Source organism: Heptranchias perlo, chromosome 8, assembly GCF_035084215.1.
Source record: "Heptranchias perlo isolate sHepPer1 chromosome 8, sHepPer1.hap1, whole genome shotgun sequence".
Classification (NCBI taxonomy): Eukaryota; Metazoa; Chordata; class Chondrichthyes; order Hexanchiformes; family Hexanchidae; genus Heptranchias; species Heptranchias perlo.
Genome location: NC_090332.1, coordinates 42,145,276 through 42,157,731, shown reverse-complemented (window position 1 = coordinate 42,157,731; position 12,456 = coordinate 42,145,276). Strand labels below are relative to the sequence as shown.

Genomic DNA, 12,456 nt, shown 5'->3' with positions numbered 1-12,456 from the left:
ACCGGGGCAAGTTGGGGGCGGGCGACTATCCCACTACAATTTTAATATGATAATGTGGCTGTGTGCCTCAAACTTTCGCAGCCATTTGGATTTAACAGCTGTGGGTCGGATTTCCCAGGGCTCAGGAAATCCAGCAGCTAAAGGGAGAACTGCCGGATCCAGCAGGTAAGTGCTTTTCCAGCACTGATTGTGGGCCAGGAGGAACAGGACTGCTTCCCCCTGGCCCCCCAAGCTAACCTGCCACGATCTGACGACCCCCCCCCCCCCGCGAACTCTCCTCCCTTCGACTGCCGTCCCTCCCCGCAATTGGCCGACCCTGTCCCTGCAATCGGCCGACCCCCTAGCAATCCAATGTCTCTCACTCCCACGACTTTTCCCCCCACAACATCTCCCATCCGGGATCTCCCCGCACCGCGCTTCCCCCCCTCCAATTCCCCCCCCCCCCCCCCGCGATATATGTATCCTCCCCACCCCACGATCTCTCCCTCCCTCCTCTCCGGTCTCTGGCTGCGGCCTTCTACCGCAGGCCTTCCTGCCTGAAGGCCAGCCAGCCCCTCAATCTGGCTGGATGATCGGTCGGAAATGGAGAAAAAAAATTCAAATGAGGTCCTGCCGTTAAATGCGGCAGAACCTCCCGTTTCCCGTATTTCCGGGTTACCCAGCCGCTGACAATTGCCCTCGCTCCCTCCCCACCTCCCCGTAAATATAGGGACCATAGAATTTGTCAACAGGAACTGGAATTACCCAGTGCAAGGTCCCTGGCCGCAGAAAGAGGGGCAAACCTGTGGAGGGAAACTTTTTATCTGGGTGCAGTGGTGTAGTGGTTATGTTACTTCTCTAGTAATCTGGAGAAACATGTGTTCAAATCCTACCTTGATAATTTTTTTAAAACCTGGAAATCAAAAGCTGGTATCAGTAAAATGAGTAAGCCAACTGGTTCACTAATGTTCTTTAGGGAAGGAAACCTGGTGTCCTTACCCAATCTGGCCTAGATGTGACTCCAGTCCCACATCAACATGGTTGACTCTTAACTGCCCTCTGAATGGCTCAGCAGGTCATTCAGTTGTATCAAAACCACTACAAAGAATAACACCACATGGACTGCAGTGGTTCAAGAAGAAGTCCCAAGACCAACTTCTCGGGGCAACTAGGGATGGGCAATACATGCTAGCCCAGCACATCCTAAGAGAGAATTTTTAAAAGCTAAAAGATAAATGATAAATGCTAATATAAAGTCTCAATACAACTTGAGGAAATGACTGATTTCATCTTAGAACTCTGGCCAAGTTATTATTATGGTATCTAGTGAGCAATATCATGACTGCTGCTGGCTTATTAATCAAGTACCCTAATACCCCTACTGCAAATGTATTTTTTTGGCACTAATGTGGCCTGAAATGAAACAGGAAATAACTAAATCCAAATTGCTACCAGAATGCAGCTTTTAGGCTCTGCTGAAGATTAGTAGGTAACTTAATAAGGAAGACAGAATGGATCTAAGTGTTAACAATAAAATATGACTTGAAACAGAAAAAGCAACCTTACTGTGATAATATTACATCATTGGGCTATGGCCCTTGGCACTAATAATTCTGGGTGTCTGGCAATGATTTTCTTAAATATGAGCAGTTGTGTAATGTATTTTTCAATGATTATGCAGACATTGATGAATGTAACATACCCCCCTATTGCCATCATGGATGTGTCAACACACCTGGTTCCTATTACTGTCAGTGCAACGCAGGTTTTCAGCTGGCAAGCAATAATCACACATGTAGAGGTAAGCATCTGTTCTTGCTCATAATCTCAGGATACCTTGCATCAATCTAGAAGGCATCTCCCGACATTGATTTCAGTATTAGAATAAGGAAACTTTTCCATCTGTTGCCTAAAGATGTAGAACCATAGAATTAAACAGCATAGAAGGAGGCAATTCGGTCCATTGTGCCTGTGCTAGCTCTTTGAAAGAGCTATCTAGTTAGTCCCACTATCCTGCTCTTTCCCCGTAGCCCTGCAAATTTTCCCCTTCAAGTATTTATCCAATTTTCTTTTGAAAGTTGTTATTAAATCTGCTCACACCACCCTTTCAGGCAATGCATTCCAGATCATAACAACTCGCTGCGTAATTTTTTTTTCCCTCATGTCATTTCTGGTTGTTTTGCTAATTACCGACCCTTCTGCCATTGGAAACAATTTCTCCTTATTCACTCTATCAAAATCCTTCATCATTTTGAACACCTCTATAAAATCTCTCTTCTTTGCTCTTTGGAGAACAACCCCAGTTTCTCTAGTTTCTACACATAACTGAAGTCTTTCATCCCTGGTAAACCTCTTCTGCACCCTCTCTAAGGCCTTGACATCCTTCCTAAAGTGTGGTGTCCAAAATTAGCCACAATACTCCAGCTGGGGCCTAACCAGTGTTTTATAAGGGTTTAGCATAACTTCCTTGCTTTTATACTCTGTGTCTCTATTTATAAGGCCAAGGATTCCATATGCCTTTTTAACAGCTTTATCAACTTGTCCTGCCACCTTCAAAGTACACCCCCAGGTCTCTCTGCTCTTGCACCCCCTTTAAAATTGTACCATTTAGTTTATATTGTCTCTCCTCATTCTTCCTACCAAAATTAATCACTTCACACTTCTCTGCGTTAAATTGCATCTGCCTTTGTCCTCCTGAAGTCTGTTACTATCCTCTTCACTGTTCACTACATTTCCAAGTTTCGTGTCATCTGCAAACCTTGAAATTATGCCCTCTATACCCAAATCCAGGTCATTAATATATATCAAAAAGAGCAGTGGTCCTAATACCCCTGGGAAACACCACTGTACACTTCCCACCAGTCTGATAAACAACTACTCTCTGCTTTCTATCCCCCAGCCAATTTCATATCCATGCAACCACTGCCCCTTTAATCCCATGGGCTTCAAGGTATGACATAATAGACTTGCTAACAAGTCTATTATATCGTACCTTATCAATTGCCTTTTAAAAGCCCATATGCACTACATCAACCGCACTACCCTCATCAAACCTCTCTGTTACTTCATCAACAAACTCTATCAAATTAGTCAAACTCCATTTGCCTTTAACACATCCGTGCTGGCTTTCATTTATTAACCCATATTTTTCCAAGTGCCAATTAATTTTGTCCCAGATTATTGTCTCTAAATGTTTCCCTACCACTGACGTTAGGCTAATTGGCCTGTAGTTGCCAGATTTATCCCTCTGCCCGTTTTTGATCAGGGTTGTAACGTTTGAAATCCTTCAGTCCTTCATCACCATCTCCATGTCTAAGGAGGATTGGAAGATTGTGGCCAGAGCCTCCACAATTTCCACCCTTACTTCCCTCAGCAACCTAGGATGCATCCCATAGGTTGACTTTTCTATTTTGAGTACTACCAATCTTTTAAGTACCTCATCTTTATCTATTTTTATCCTTTCCAATTTCTCTACTACCTTCTCCTTTACTGTGATATTGGCAGCATCCTCTTTAGTGAAGACAGATGCAAAGTACTCTTTTAGTACCTCAGCCATGCTCTCTGCCTCCACAAGAAGATCTCCTTTTTGGTCCCTAATCAGCCGCACCCTTCCTTTGACTACCGTTTTACTATAAAAGACTTTTGGGTTCCCTTTTATGTTACCCGCTAATCTATTCTCATACACTCTCTTGAACCTTCTTATTTCCTTTTTCAGTTCTCCTCTCTACTTTTTGTATTCAGCTTGGTTCTCTGCTGAATTATGAACCTAACATTTATTAGAAGCCTTCTTTTTCTGTTTCATTTTAATCTCTATATGTTTAGTCATCCAGGGAGTTCTAGTTTTGAATGCCCTTCCTTTCCCCCTTGTGGGAATGTGTCTAGTCTGTTACCGAACTATCTCCTCTTTGAAGGCTTCCAATTGCTCATCTACTGTTTTACCAGCCAACCTTTGATTCCAATCCATCTGGGCCAGAGCCCTTTTCAACTCATTGATAGTAGCTTTCCACCAGTTGAGTATTTTCACATTTAATTTTTCCTTGTTCTTTTCCATAACTACTCTAAATCTAATGATATTGTGATCACTGTTTCCCAAATTCTCCCCCACTGAAAGGTGCTCCACTTGCCCCACTTCATTTCCCAGAACTAGATCCAGCACTGCTTCCTTCCTCGTTGGGCTGGAAACATACTGATTATGAAAGTTCTCTTGTATACATTTCAAGAATTCTTCCCCCTCTTTGCCCTTACATTGTTATTTTCCCAGTCTATATTAGGGTAATTGAAGTCCCTCATCACAGCTCTATAGTTCTTGTATCTTTCTGCAATTTGCCTGTAAATTTGCTCCTCTATCTCCTGCCCACTATTTAGTGGCCAAAGTATACACCCAGCAGCATAATAGCTCTTCCATTGTTCCTTAATTCTAACCAAATAGATTCTGTCTTTGAACCCTCAAGTACATCATCTCTTTCTAGTGCTGTAAGTGTCTTTGATCAATACTGCTAACCCCTCCCCCCCCACACTCCTTTTTTTCCTTCCCTATCTTTCCTGAATACATTGTGGCCAGTGCCCATTCCTCCCTTTGTTTGAGCCAGGTCTCCGTTATTGCCACTATATCATAATCCCACGTGGCTACTTGTGCCTGCAGCTCACCAACCTTATTTACCATACTCCATTCATTTATGCACATGCACTCCAAACCCATCTTAGTCTGCCTTGCATTTCCCTCCTGTCTGATCCCTCCTATTTCTGAACTACTCTTTATTCTAATGATGTTTCAGTCTCTCCCAGTCCTCTGTTCACCTTGTATCTCCTCCCTAATGCTTATCCTGGTGCCCCTCCCCCACAGCACTATTTTACCTTCCTGCGAGGACATTGGCCCCAGCCCTGTTGAGGTACAACACGTCAATCTTGTACAGGTCCCTCCTGCCCCAGAACTGGTCCTAATGGCCCAGGAATCTGAAGCCCTCCCTTCTGCACTATTTCTCCAGCCACGCATTAACCTGTTTTATTGTACTGCTCCTATATTCACTAGCATGTGGCACTGGGAGTAATCCAGAGGTTACTACCTTTGAGGTCCTGTTCTTTAACTTCCTTCCTACCTCCTGAAACTCTGCCTGTAGGACTTCAATCCTTTTCCTACCTACATCATTGGTTCCAACATTTACCACGACTTCTGGCTGTTTCCACCACCCCCACCCCCCCGCAAAATGTTCTGCAACCGTTCAGTTATGTCCTTTACCCGGGCACCAAGGAGGCAACATACCATGCAAGACTCACGTCGGCGGTTGCAGAATATGTATATTAAGTATATAAAAAGTGTTTGACTTGTACATAAAGACATAACTAAAGCCTTGCAAAATATTTCATTTCAATCCCCTCTGAAAATGTGTAGTGCTTTTATACTGTTGAATGGGATGCACTGTTTTTAGGATTCAGTACTACGTGTAACATAGAGTTAGGGTAAAGCTCCATCCTTTGAAAGTTTATTCAACAACTCCAACAGTAAGGAATCTTTCAATCTCCGTAGTGACATCATTAGAAACCGGCAGCCATTGTCCAACTCTATACATGTGATTCTATATCAGAGTAATTACAAAGTACTATTTTAGATTGTAAGCAATATCCCATTGAAATACTTTCCCACTTGTTTGCCAGGTTGGCCTAAAGCCACAGTTCATAGTAATTCTTGGTGTTCCAGTAATAAAGCTGGCTTATAAAACAAACTTTTATGTTATAATAAATGTAATGTTATAAAGAAGTTCTAATTAGCTCCTCTGATGGCTTACTGAGTAAATGCACTACCTGGTGTGGCACTGAGCCATAAAGATCAGGAAGATCCTGGGTTCAACCACCAGCCTGTACTGATGTAGTTAATCCCTGCAGGATGACAATAAGGCATCTTAAGTTAGCCTCAGGATCCTTGGCCTGAGGTGGGAATGAATCAACTAAAATTCTCACTCCTGATTGCTATTCAGTGAATCCTGTTCTGTACGTGTGTGGACATCAGTTGAGAGCAGGCCTGCGCTTCACTGTCATGGCTCTGTGATCAAATAGCCCACCAGGAATTAATGGCCTCGAATTTCCTTGGAGCTGAATCCACTCTGCCACCATAACTTCACCGGAAGTGTAGCAGAAACTCTATTTATGCACATAGACAGGGTTTACGCCGTACTTCCGGCAAAGTTACGGTGGTGGAGCTGGAACCGTCCCGAGGAAATTCCTAGCCAATGTCTACGCTTATACCTGAAGCATGGCCACTTGGGCAACATACTGGATGGCTGCCAGTCCCCATGAAACTGTACCTCAGCAAAGTCAGGAAAGAACTGTGGGGGTACCTTCTAACTAAAGCATTAGTAACAGATGTCTTATTGGTATTCCCTTCTTGATGAGAGGTCTCAAGTCAGTCTCTACATTTTTGCTTTTTCTATTAGGAGTAAACAAAGATTTAACCTCAATTACTGTACTGCATTCTGTATTACTGCAGCAGATGTTTTGGTTGGACACCCATAAAAACTGTTTTCTTAAACTAACAATTCAACGCTACTAAGAAAAAAAATCAAACATAAATGAAACAACATTTCAGGCAGAGCATAAGGGGATCTGAAGATTGTTAGTATGCCTTGTGGACTGTCCTGTATAAATTAACACTTGGCTTTCTTTCTATATAGGGTATCCCAGTCCGAACCTAGGCTGTTCTGAGTGCTAATCTTCAATTTAAAATGGAGAGATTGTGTTTGGCAAATCTGGCAGTCAGCAGTCCTTTTAAAAAAAATAATAGTTTCCTGCAATATTTTGAAAAAATCAAAGCTAATTGTCAAAAGTTATTAAAGTGGAAAGAAAGTCTGTGGGCTACTTTTTATTCCAAGTACTTGACCATTTTACAGAAGAAACTATTAGCCTCAGGAGAATGATTTTTTTTAAATGTCAATTTTGTCATCAGCTCGGAACCCCCACCCCTCCTTGAGTCGTGTCTCCCTCCCTGTTAGGACACTCCATGACATCATTGTTGAGTAAATACCTATATGCCCTGGAGCAATTCCATAGAAAACAATAGAAGGTGGTTACAACTTCAAACAGATCCGAGAGCAACTTTGGAGCTATCCAATCCTGGGAAACCATGCTGCTCATTGGGAAATCTGCCTTGCAGACTCTAGTGGGCTATTCCAGAGTCAGGCATCTCCAGAGTGGCTCTCATCGTGATCTGAAATTACACCCCTGTTGCTTTCTTAGGAGCTACTCCTGAGTGCACAGGATGCTCCCTATCAGTGATGTTGCCACACCAATCTAGCATGGAGGAACACTCACTCAGTGTTCTTAATTTTTATAACAACACTGACCTTTTAAAAGAATATCAATCACATTATACTTACGTGAACTGGTAGGGATGTTGGGTTCTTGTAAGGGCTGAAAGACAGTTCTGCCTAAATGCACCTTGGAAAAATGGGTCTGTAGCAATTTACTTATAGCTCCCTTGTATGCGCCAAGATTATTTAAATCTTTCTGTAATTTTACTTGATAAGATCATTTTGCTGAGATTTTGAATTATGATTACAGTTTTTCTTTCCCCTCTGAGATGTTAATGAGTGTGAGACAGGTTCTCCATGTGATCATCAGTGCTTTAACATCGTGGGTTCGTTCATCTGCCAGTGTGACCAAGGATATGAATTAAATCCAGACAAAGTTACATGCAGAGGTAATTACTGAATGTTGTTTGAAAATGCAGAAGATATTTTATGCAGCTACTGTAACCAACGTTTAATAGTATGTCATCCTCCTATATTGTTCATGTGTGCAAATGAGAAGTCTCTCATTTTGACCATTTAATGACACATAAAACCAGCAGAATAAGTGTTTGTGTATGTTAGTACTGCAGACACTGATTGTTTTGGCCCTATATGAACAATAAAGACATTGAATTACAGGGGGAATTACTATCTGGCTAATCTAAAAGTCCCATTCACACTCTGCTCTACTCCACTCACAAAATCTACTCAAACAGTTCTCATATAATATACCAAGAGACACAAATTTCTCAGTAATTTTATTTTGTATGCATATCTAATAATTTCAATAACCTTAAGAGGGAGGAAAAATGTTAAAATACCAGCCCATTTAGATCAGTGCTATTGAAGGGCTCAACCAAAATGTTAACCTGTCTTTCTGTTTCAGGTACTGATTGGTCTGCTAAGTATTTCCAACATTTTCTTTTTCAATTCAGATTTTAAGAGTTTACTTTTTAAGCTCTACTATTTTGAGTTTAATTCTTTTCTGAGGGTTCCCATTACTAAGATTTTATATTTTGCCATGATAATTAGATCATTATAATTATTATTTTGAAGTTGAGAAGTGGGATGGAATTGTACCACCGATACACCAATCTTCTCTTAGTTCTGCCCATCTAATCAATATGTAATATTCTAGCAAACTTCGAAATACTGCTCAAGGGTATTATCTGTGTGATAATAGGCCTGTAAAAGGCTTAAGAAGAATTATGTTAACTTTAAATACAAGGCTTAAATAAAAAGCATCTGGAAACCAGAAGAGAGAGTCCATTCCACATTGGAACCCTAACCCTCTATAGTATCACCTAAGATGCAACAACTAATATTAGGGCCTCTGCCAGTGGGAGTTCCTTTACAGATGTCCGTGGAGTTGCCACCCCTCCATAGTGGTCTGCAATTCTGAAATCCGTCCATCGTCATTGCACAGATGTGGGTAATGAACTTCTCCACACCAGCCATCAGCTGCTACTGGTGTCAAAGTCTCCAGTGACTGTAGCAAAGTTCTGTGCTCAGAAAGCATTCTTCTTTTAAAATCAGACACCGCAAAATCCGGATCCCAGGGGTCAACAGGTGCAAACTGGCCCTTTGAACAGTAGGTTCCTGCTTCTCCTCCACCATCACCACCTACTCCAACACAGATGCTCTGTGCATTACCCAGTGAACTCTCCTCTTCCTCACTATCTAAATCCCTCAAGGTGGATGTACCTGAGCTGGTGTTTTTGAGGGTAAGACTAAGCGATGCTGGATACTCTGAGGTCAGGCCCACTCAGAACTGGCACAGTTTCCTGGGACACACCTAAAGAAAGACAAGCAGACCAAATGTTACAATGGTGTCAAAATAACAAGAGGAAAAGCTTGAAAAGCTAAGTGCTAGCCTCAATATCCTCTCACCCAAGGAGCTGGAGGGTGGCCTCCACAAAATCGGTCAAGGCCTAACCTCGTGTGATGCTGATAACAGATTGTGCTGTCCCGCCTCTTCATTCTACTGGGCACCTTCGTCATGATCAGGATGGCTTCCATTCTTCCTCCTCATCTTCTATAATTATTGACATGCTTGCTGGACTTTACTGTAGGGCTCCCTCTGACCTATCAAGCAACGATGAGGCTCTCAGTCCTCAGATGACAGAGTGGTGTCACCAGCCATGATTGAAATGGATAACCCTGTTCTCCCAGCAACAATCCTGGTTAGACCGCACCTGGAGTACTGTGAGCAGTTCTGGGCACCACACCTTCGGAAGGACATATTGGCCTTGGAGGGAGTGCAGCGTAGGTTTACTAGAATGATACCCAGACTTCAAGGATTAAGTTACGAGGAGAGATTACACAAATTGGGGTTGTATTCTCTAGAGTTTAGAAGGTTAAGGGGTGATCTGATCGAAGTTTATAAGATATTAAGGGGTAGGATAGAGTGGATAGAGAGAAATTATTTCCACTGGTTGGGGATTCTAGAAGTAGGTGGCACAGTCTAAAAATTAGAGCCAAACCTTTCAGGAGTGAGATTAGAAAACATTTCTACACACAAAGGGTGGTAGAAATTTGATACTAGCTCAATTGCTAAATTTAAATGTGAGATGGATAGCTTTTTGACAACCAAAGGTATTAAGGGATATGGGCCAAAGGCAGGTATATGGAGCTAGATCACAGATCAGCCATGATCTTATCAAATGGCGGAGCACGCACGAGGGACTGAATGGCCTACTCCTGTTCCTATGTTCCTATGACACAATGTTGAACAGTTCAGGTATCTTTGATTGTCTGAAAGCAAAAGAATCATGGCAGCTTCCAAGATACCATGCCTTCACATGCAGAATGATTTGGTTGACATCACTCATCAGCTGCACATTCACAAAATAAAAACCCTTTCTTTTGATGAAATGTACGACATTTTCAAATGGAGTCTTTGATGCCATATGAGTGGCATCAATTATACCTGGGACTTGGGGAAATCTGCCGCTCGATAAAAGTCGGATGCTCGCTGTCTCTGTTTTGTTGGGTCCATAGGGAAGGATATGAAAACTGAGGCCCACCGAACAAGGCATCCATCACTTATTTAATGCAGTGGTGCACTGCTGATTGACTTATTTAACTTACATCACTCAAGGCTGACTGGAAGACTCCTGTTACCTTCATAGCCACTGACAAGACTGTGCCCCTGGTGAAAAGAGACTGCAGATTTGGTGCCAACAATTGATATAATGCACTTACCGCATCCAGAGGAAACCATAGCATTCTTACACACTGCCTGTGGAAAACATCCAAAAATGACCTTCTTGTTCTGTAAACCCTCCGGCATGGTATCTACTGGAAGTATTTACTAGAATGCAATCTCTTTGGGTTCATTAATTGGTTCAATGTTTATTCCCACAGATTAAAATTTTTGTTTGCTTTGATAAATTTTTATCAAAAATGCCAAGATGTCAATGAGGGAAATGGAATAGTTTTCTACTTTTGTCACCCAGTTGCAATACCAGGCACACCCAGGTGATGTAGATCGTAGTTAGATGCAGAGTAAAGATCCCATTACTCACCCTGTTTACAACTGTTCATATTCAGATAGCATCAGCAAGAAAATCTGAATTTGTGCTGCAAATCTTAAAAGCAAGATTTTTTTTTACTAGCAATGAAATGAATGGGTCTTCTCTTGTAATGCAGATGTTGATGAGTGTGCCTACTCAAGCTACATGTGTCAGCACCAATGTGTGAATGAGCCAGGAAGATTCTCATGCATCTGTCCAGAGGGATACAAGCTTCTGGGTACCAGAATGTGCCAAGGTAAGGTACTCCAGCAATAGTTTGTTCTTATATTAGAAAAATACATGTTATTTTGGTTGCTGAAAATCTAAAATGATGTCTTGCATCTAGCTTGCATCTATAGCATCATAACACCTCAAAGCATCACACCTTTTTAGGTCTTGTATTGTGTAATGAGACAGGGTTAATTAGTAATCTCATAGTAAAGGATCCTCTTGGAAAAGTGATCATAATATGATAGAATTTTACATTGAGTTTGAGAGTGAAGTACTTAAGTCAGAAACTAGAGTCTTAAACTTAAATAAAGCCAATTACATAGGTATGAGGGGCTAGTTGGCTAAGGTAGATTGGGAAATTAGATTAAATGGTAAGACAATAGATAAGCAATGGCAAACATTTAAAGAAATATTTCAATATTCTCAATGAGAATTGAGAAATAAAATTGCCACGGAAAAGTGATTCATCCGTAGCTAACTAAAGAAGTTAAGGATAGTATTAGATTAAAAGAGGCCTATAAAGTTGCCAAGAAGAGTAGTAAGCCTGAGGATTGGGAGAGTTTTAGAAACCAGCAAAGGATGACCAAAAAATTGTTTGAAAGGGAGAAAATAGAATAGGAGAGTAAACTAGCAAGTAATATCAAAACAGATTGTAAGAGCTTCTACAAGTAAGTAAAAAGGAAGAGAGTAGCAAAAGTAAACATTGGTCCCTTAGAGGCTGAGAACAGGAGAAATTATAATGGGGAATAAGGAAATGGCAGAGATGTTAAACAAATATTTTGTATCTGTATTCACAGTAGAAGACACAAAAAACATACCAGAAATAGTGGGGAACCAAGGGACTAATGGGAGTGAGGAACTTCAAGTAATTGATATCAGTAGAGAAAAAGTACTGGAGAAACTAACGGGACTAACAGCCGACAAATCCCCTGGACCAGATGGTCTACATCTTCGAGTTCTAAAAGAGGCAGCTGCAGAGATAGTGGGTGCATTGGTTGTGATCTTCCAAAATACCCTAGATTCTATAACAGTCCCAGTGGATTGGAAAGTAGCAAATTTAACCCTGCTATTCAAGAAAGGAGGGAGAAAGAAAACAGGGAGCTGCAGACCAGTTGGCCTGACATCAGTCGTCGGGAAAATGCTGGAATCCATTATTATGGAAGTAGTAACAGGGTATTTAGCAAATTATAATATGATTAGGCAGAGTCAACATGGTTTTATGAAAGGGAAATCGTGTTTGACAAATTTATTAGAGTTTTTTGAGAATGTAACTAGCAGGGTAGATAAAGGGGAACCAGTGGATGTCATATATTTGGATTTTCAAAAGGCATTCAATAAAGTGCCACATAAAAGGTTGTTACACAAGATAAGGGCTCTAGGGGTTGCAAGTAACATATTAGCATGGACAGAGGATTGGTTAAAGGACAGAAAACAGAGAGTAGGCATAAACA

At 41.4% G+C, this 12,456-nt stretch overlaps 1 protein-coding gene across 2 annotated transcripts in view; it reads left to right on the top strand.

The window, feature by feature from the left end:
- LOC137324583 (EGF-containing fibulin-like extracellular matrix protein 1) overlaps positions 1–12,456 on the top strand; it is a 95,852-nt gene that overhangs the window by 64,875 nt on the left and 18,521 nt on the right. For both annotated transcript variants that reach the window (XM_067989031.1, XM_067989033.1), the window contains exons 6-8: positions 1,661–1,780; positions 7,550–7,669; positions 10,911–11,030. In XM_067989031.1, coding sequence (XP_067845132.1) covers positions 1,661–1,780; positions 7,550–7,669; positions 10,911–11,030 — 360 coding nt within the window. The remainder of the gene's footprint in view (positions 1–1,660; positions 1,781–7,549; positions 7,670–10,910; positions 11,031–12,456) is intronic.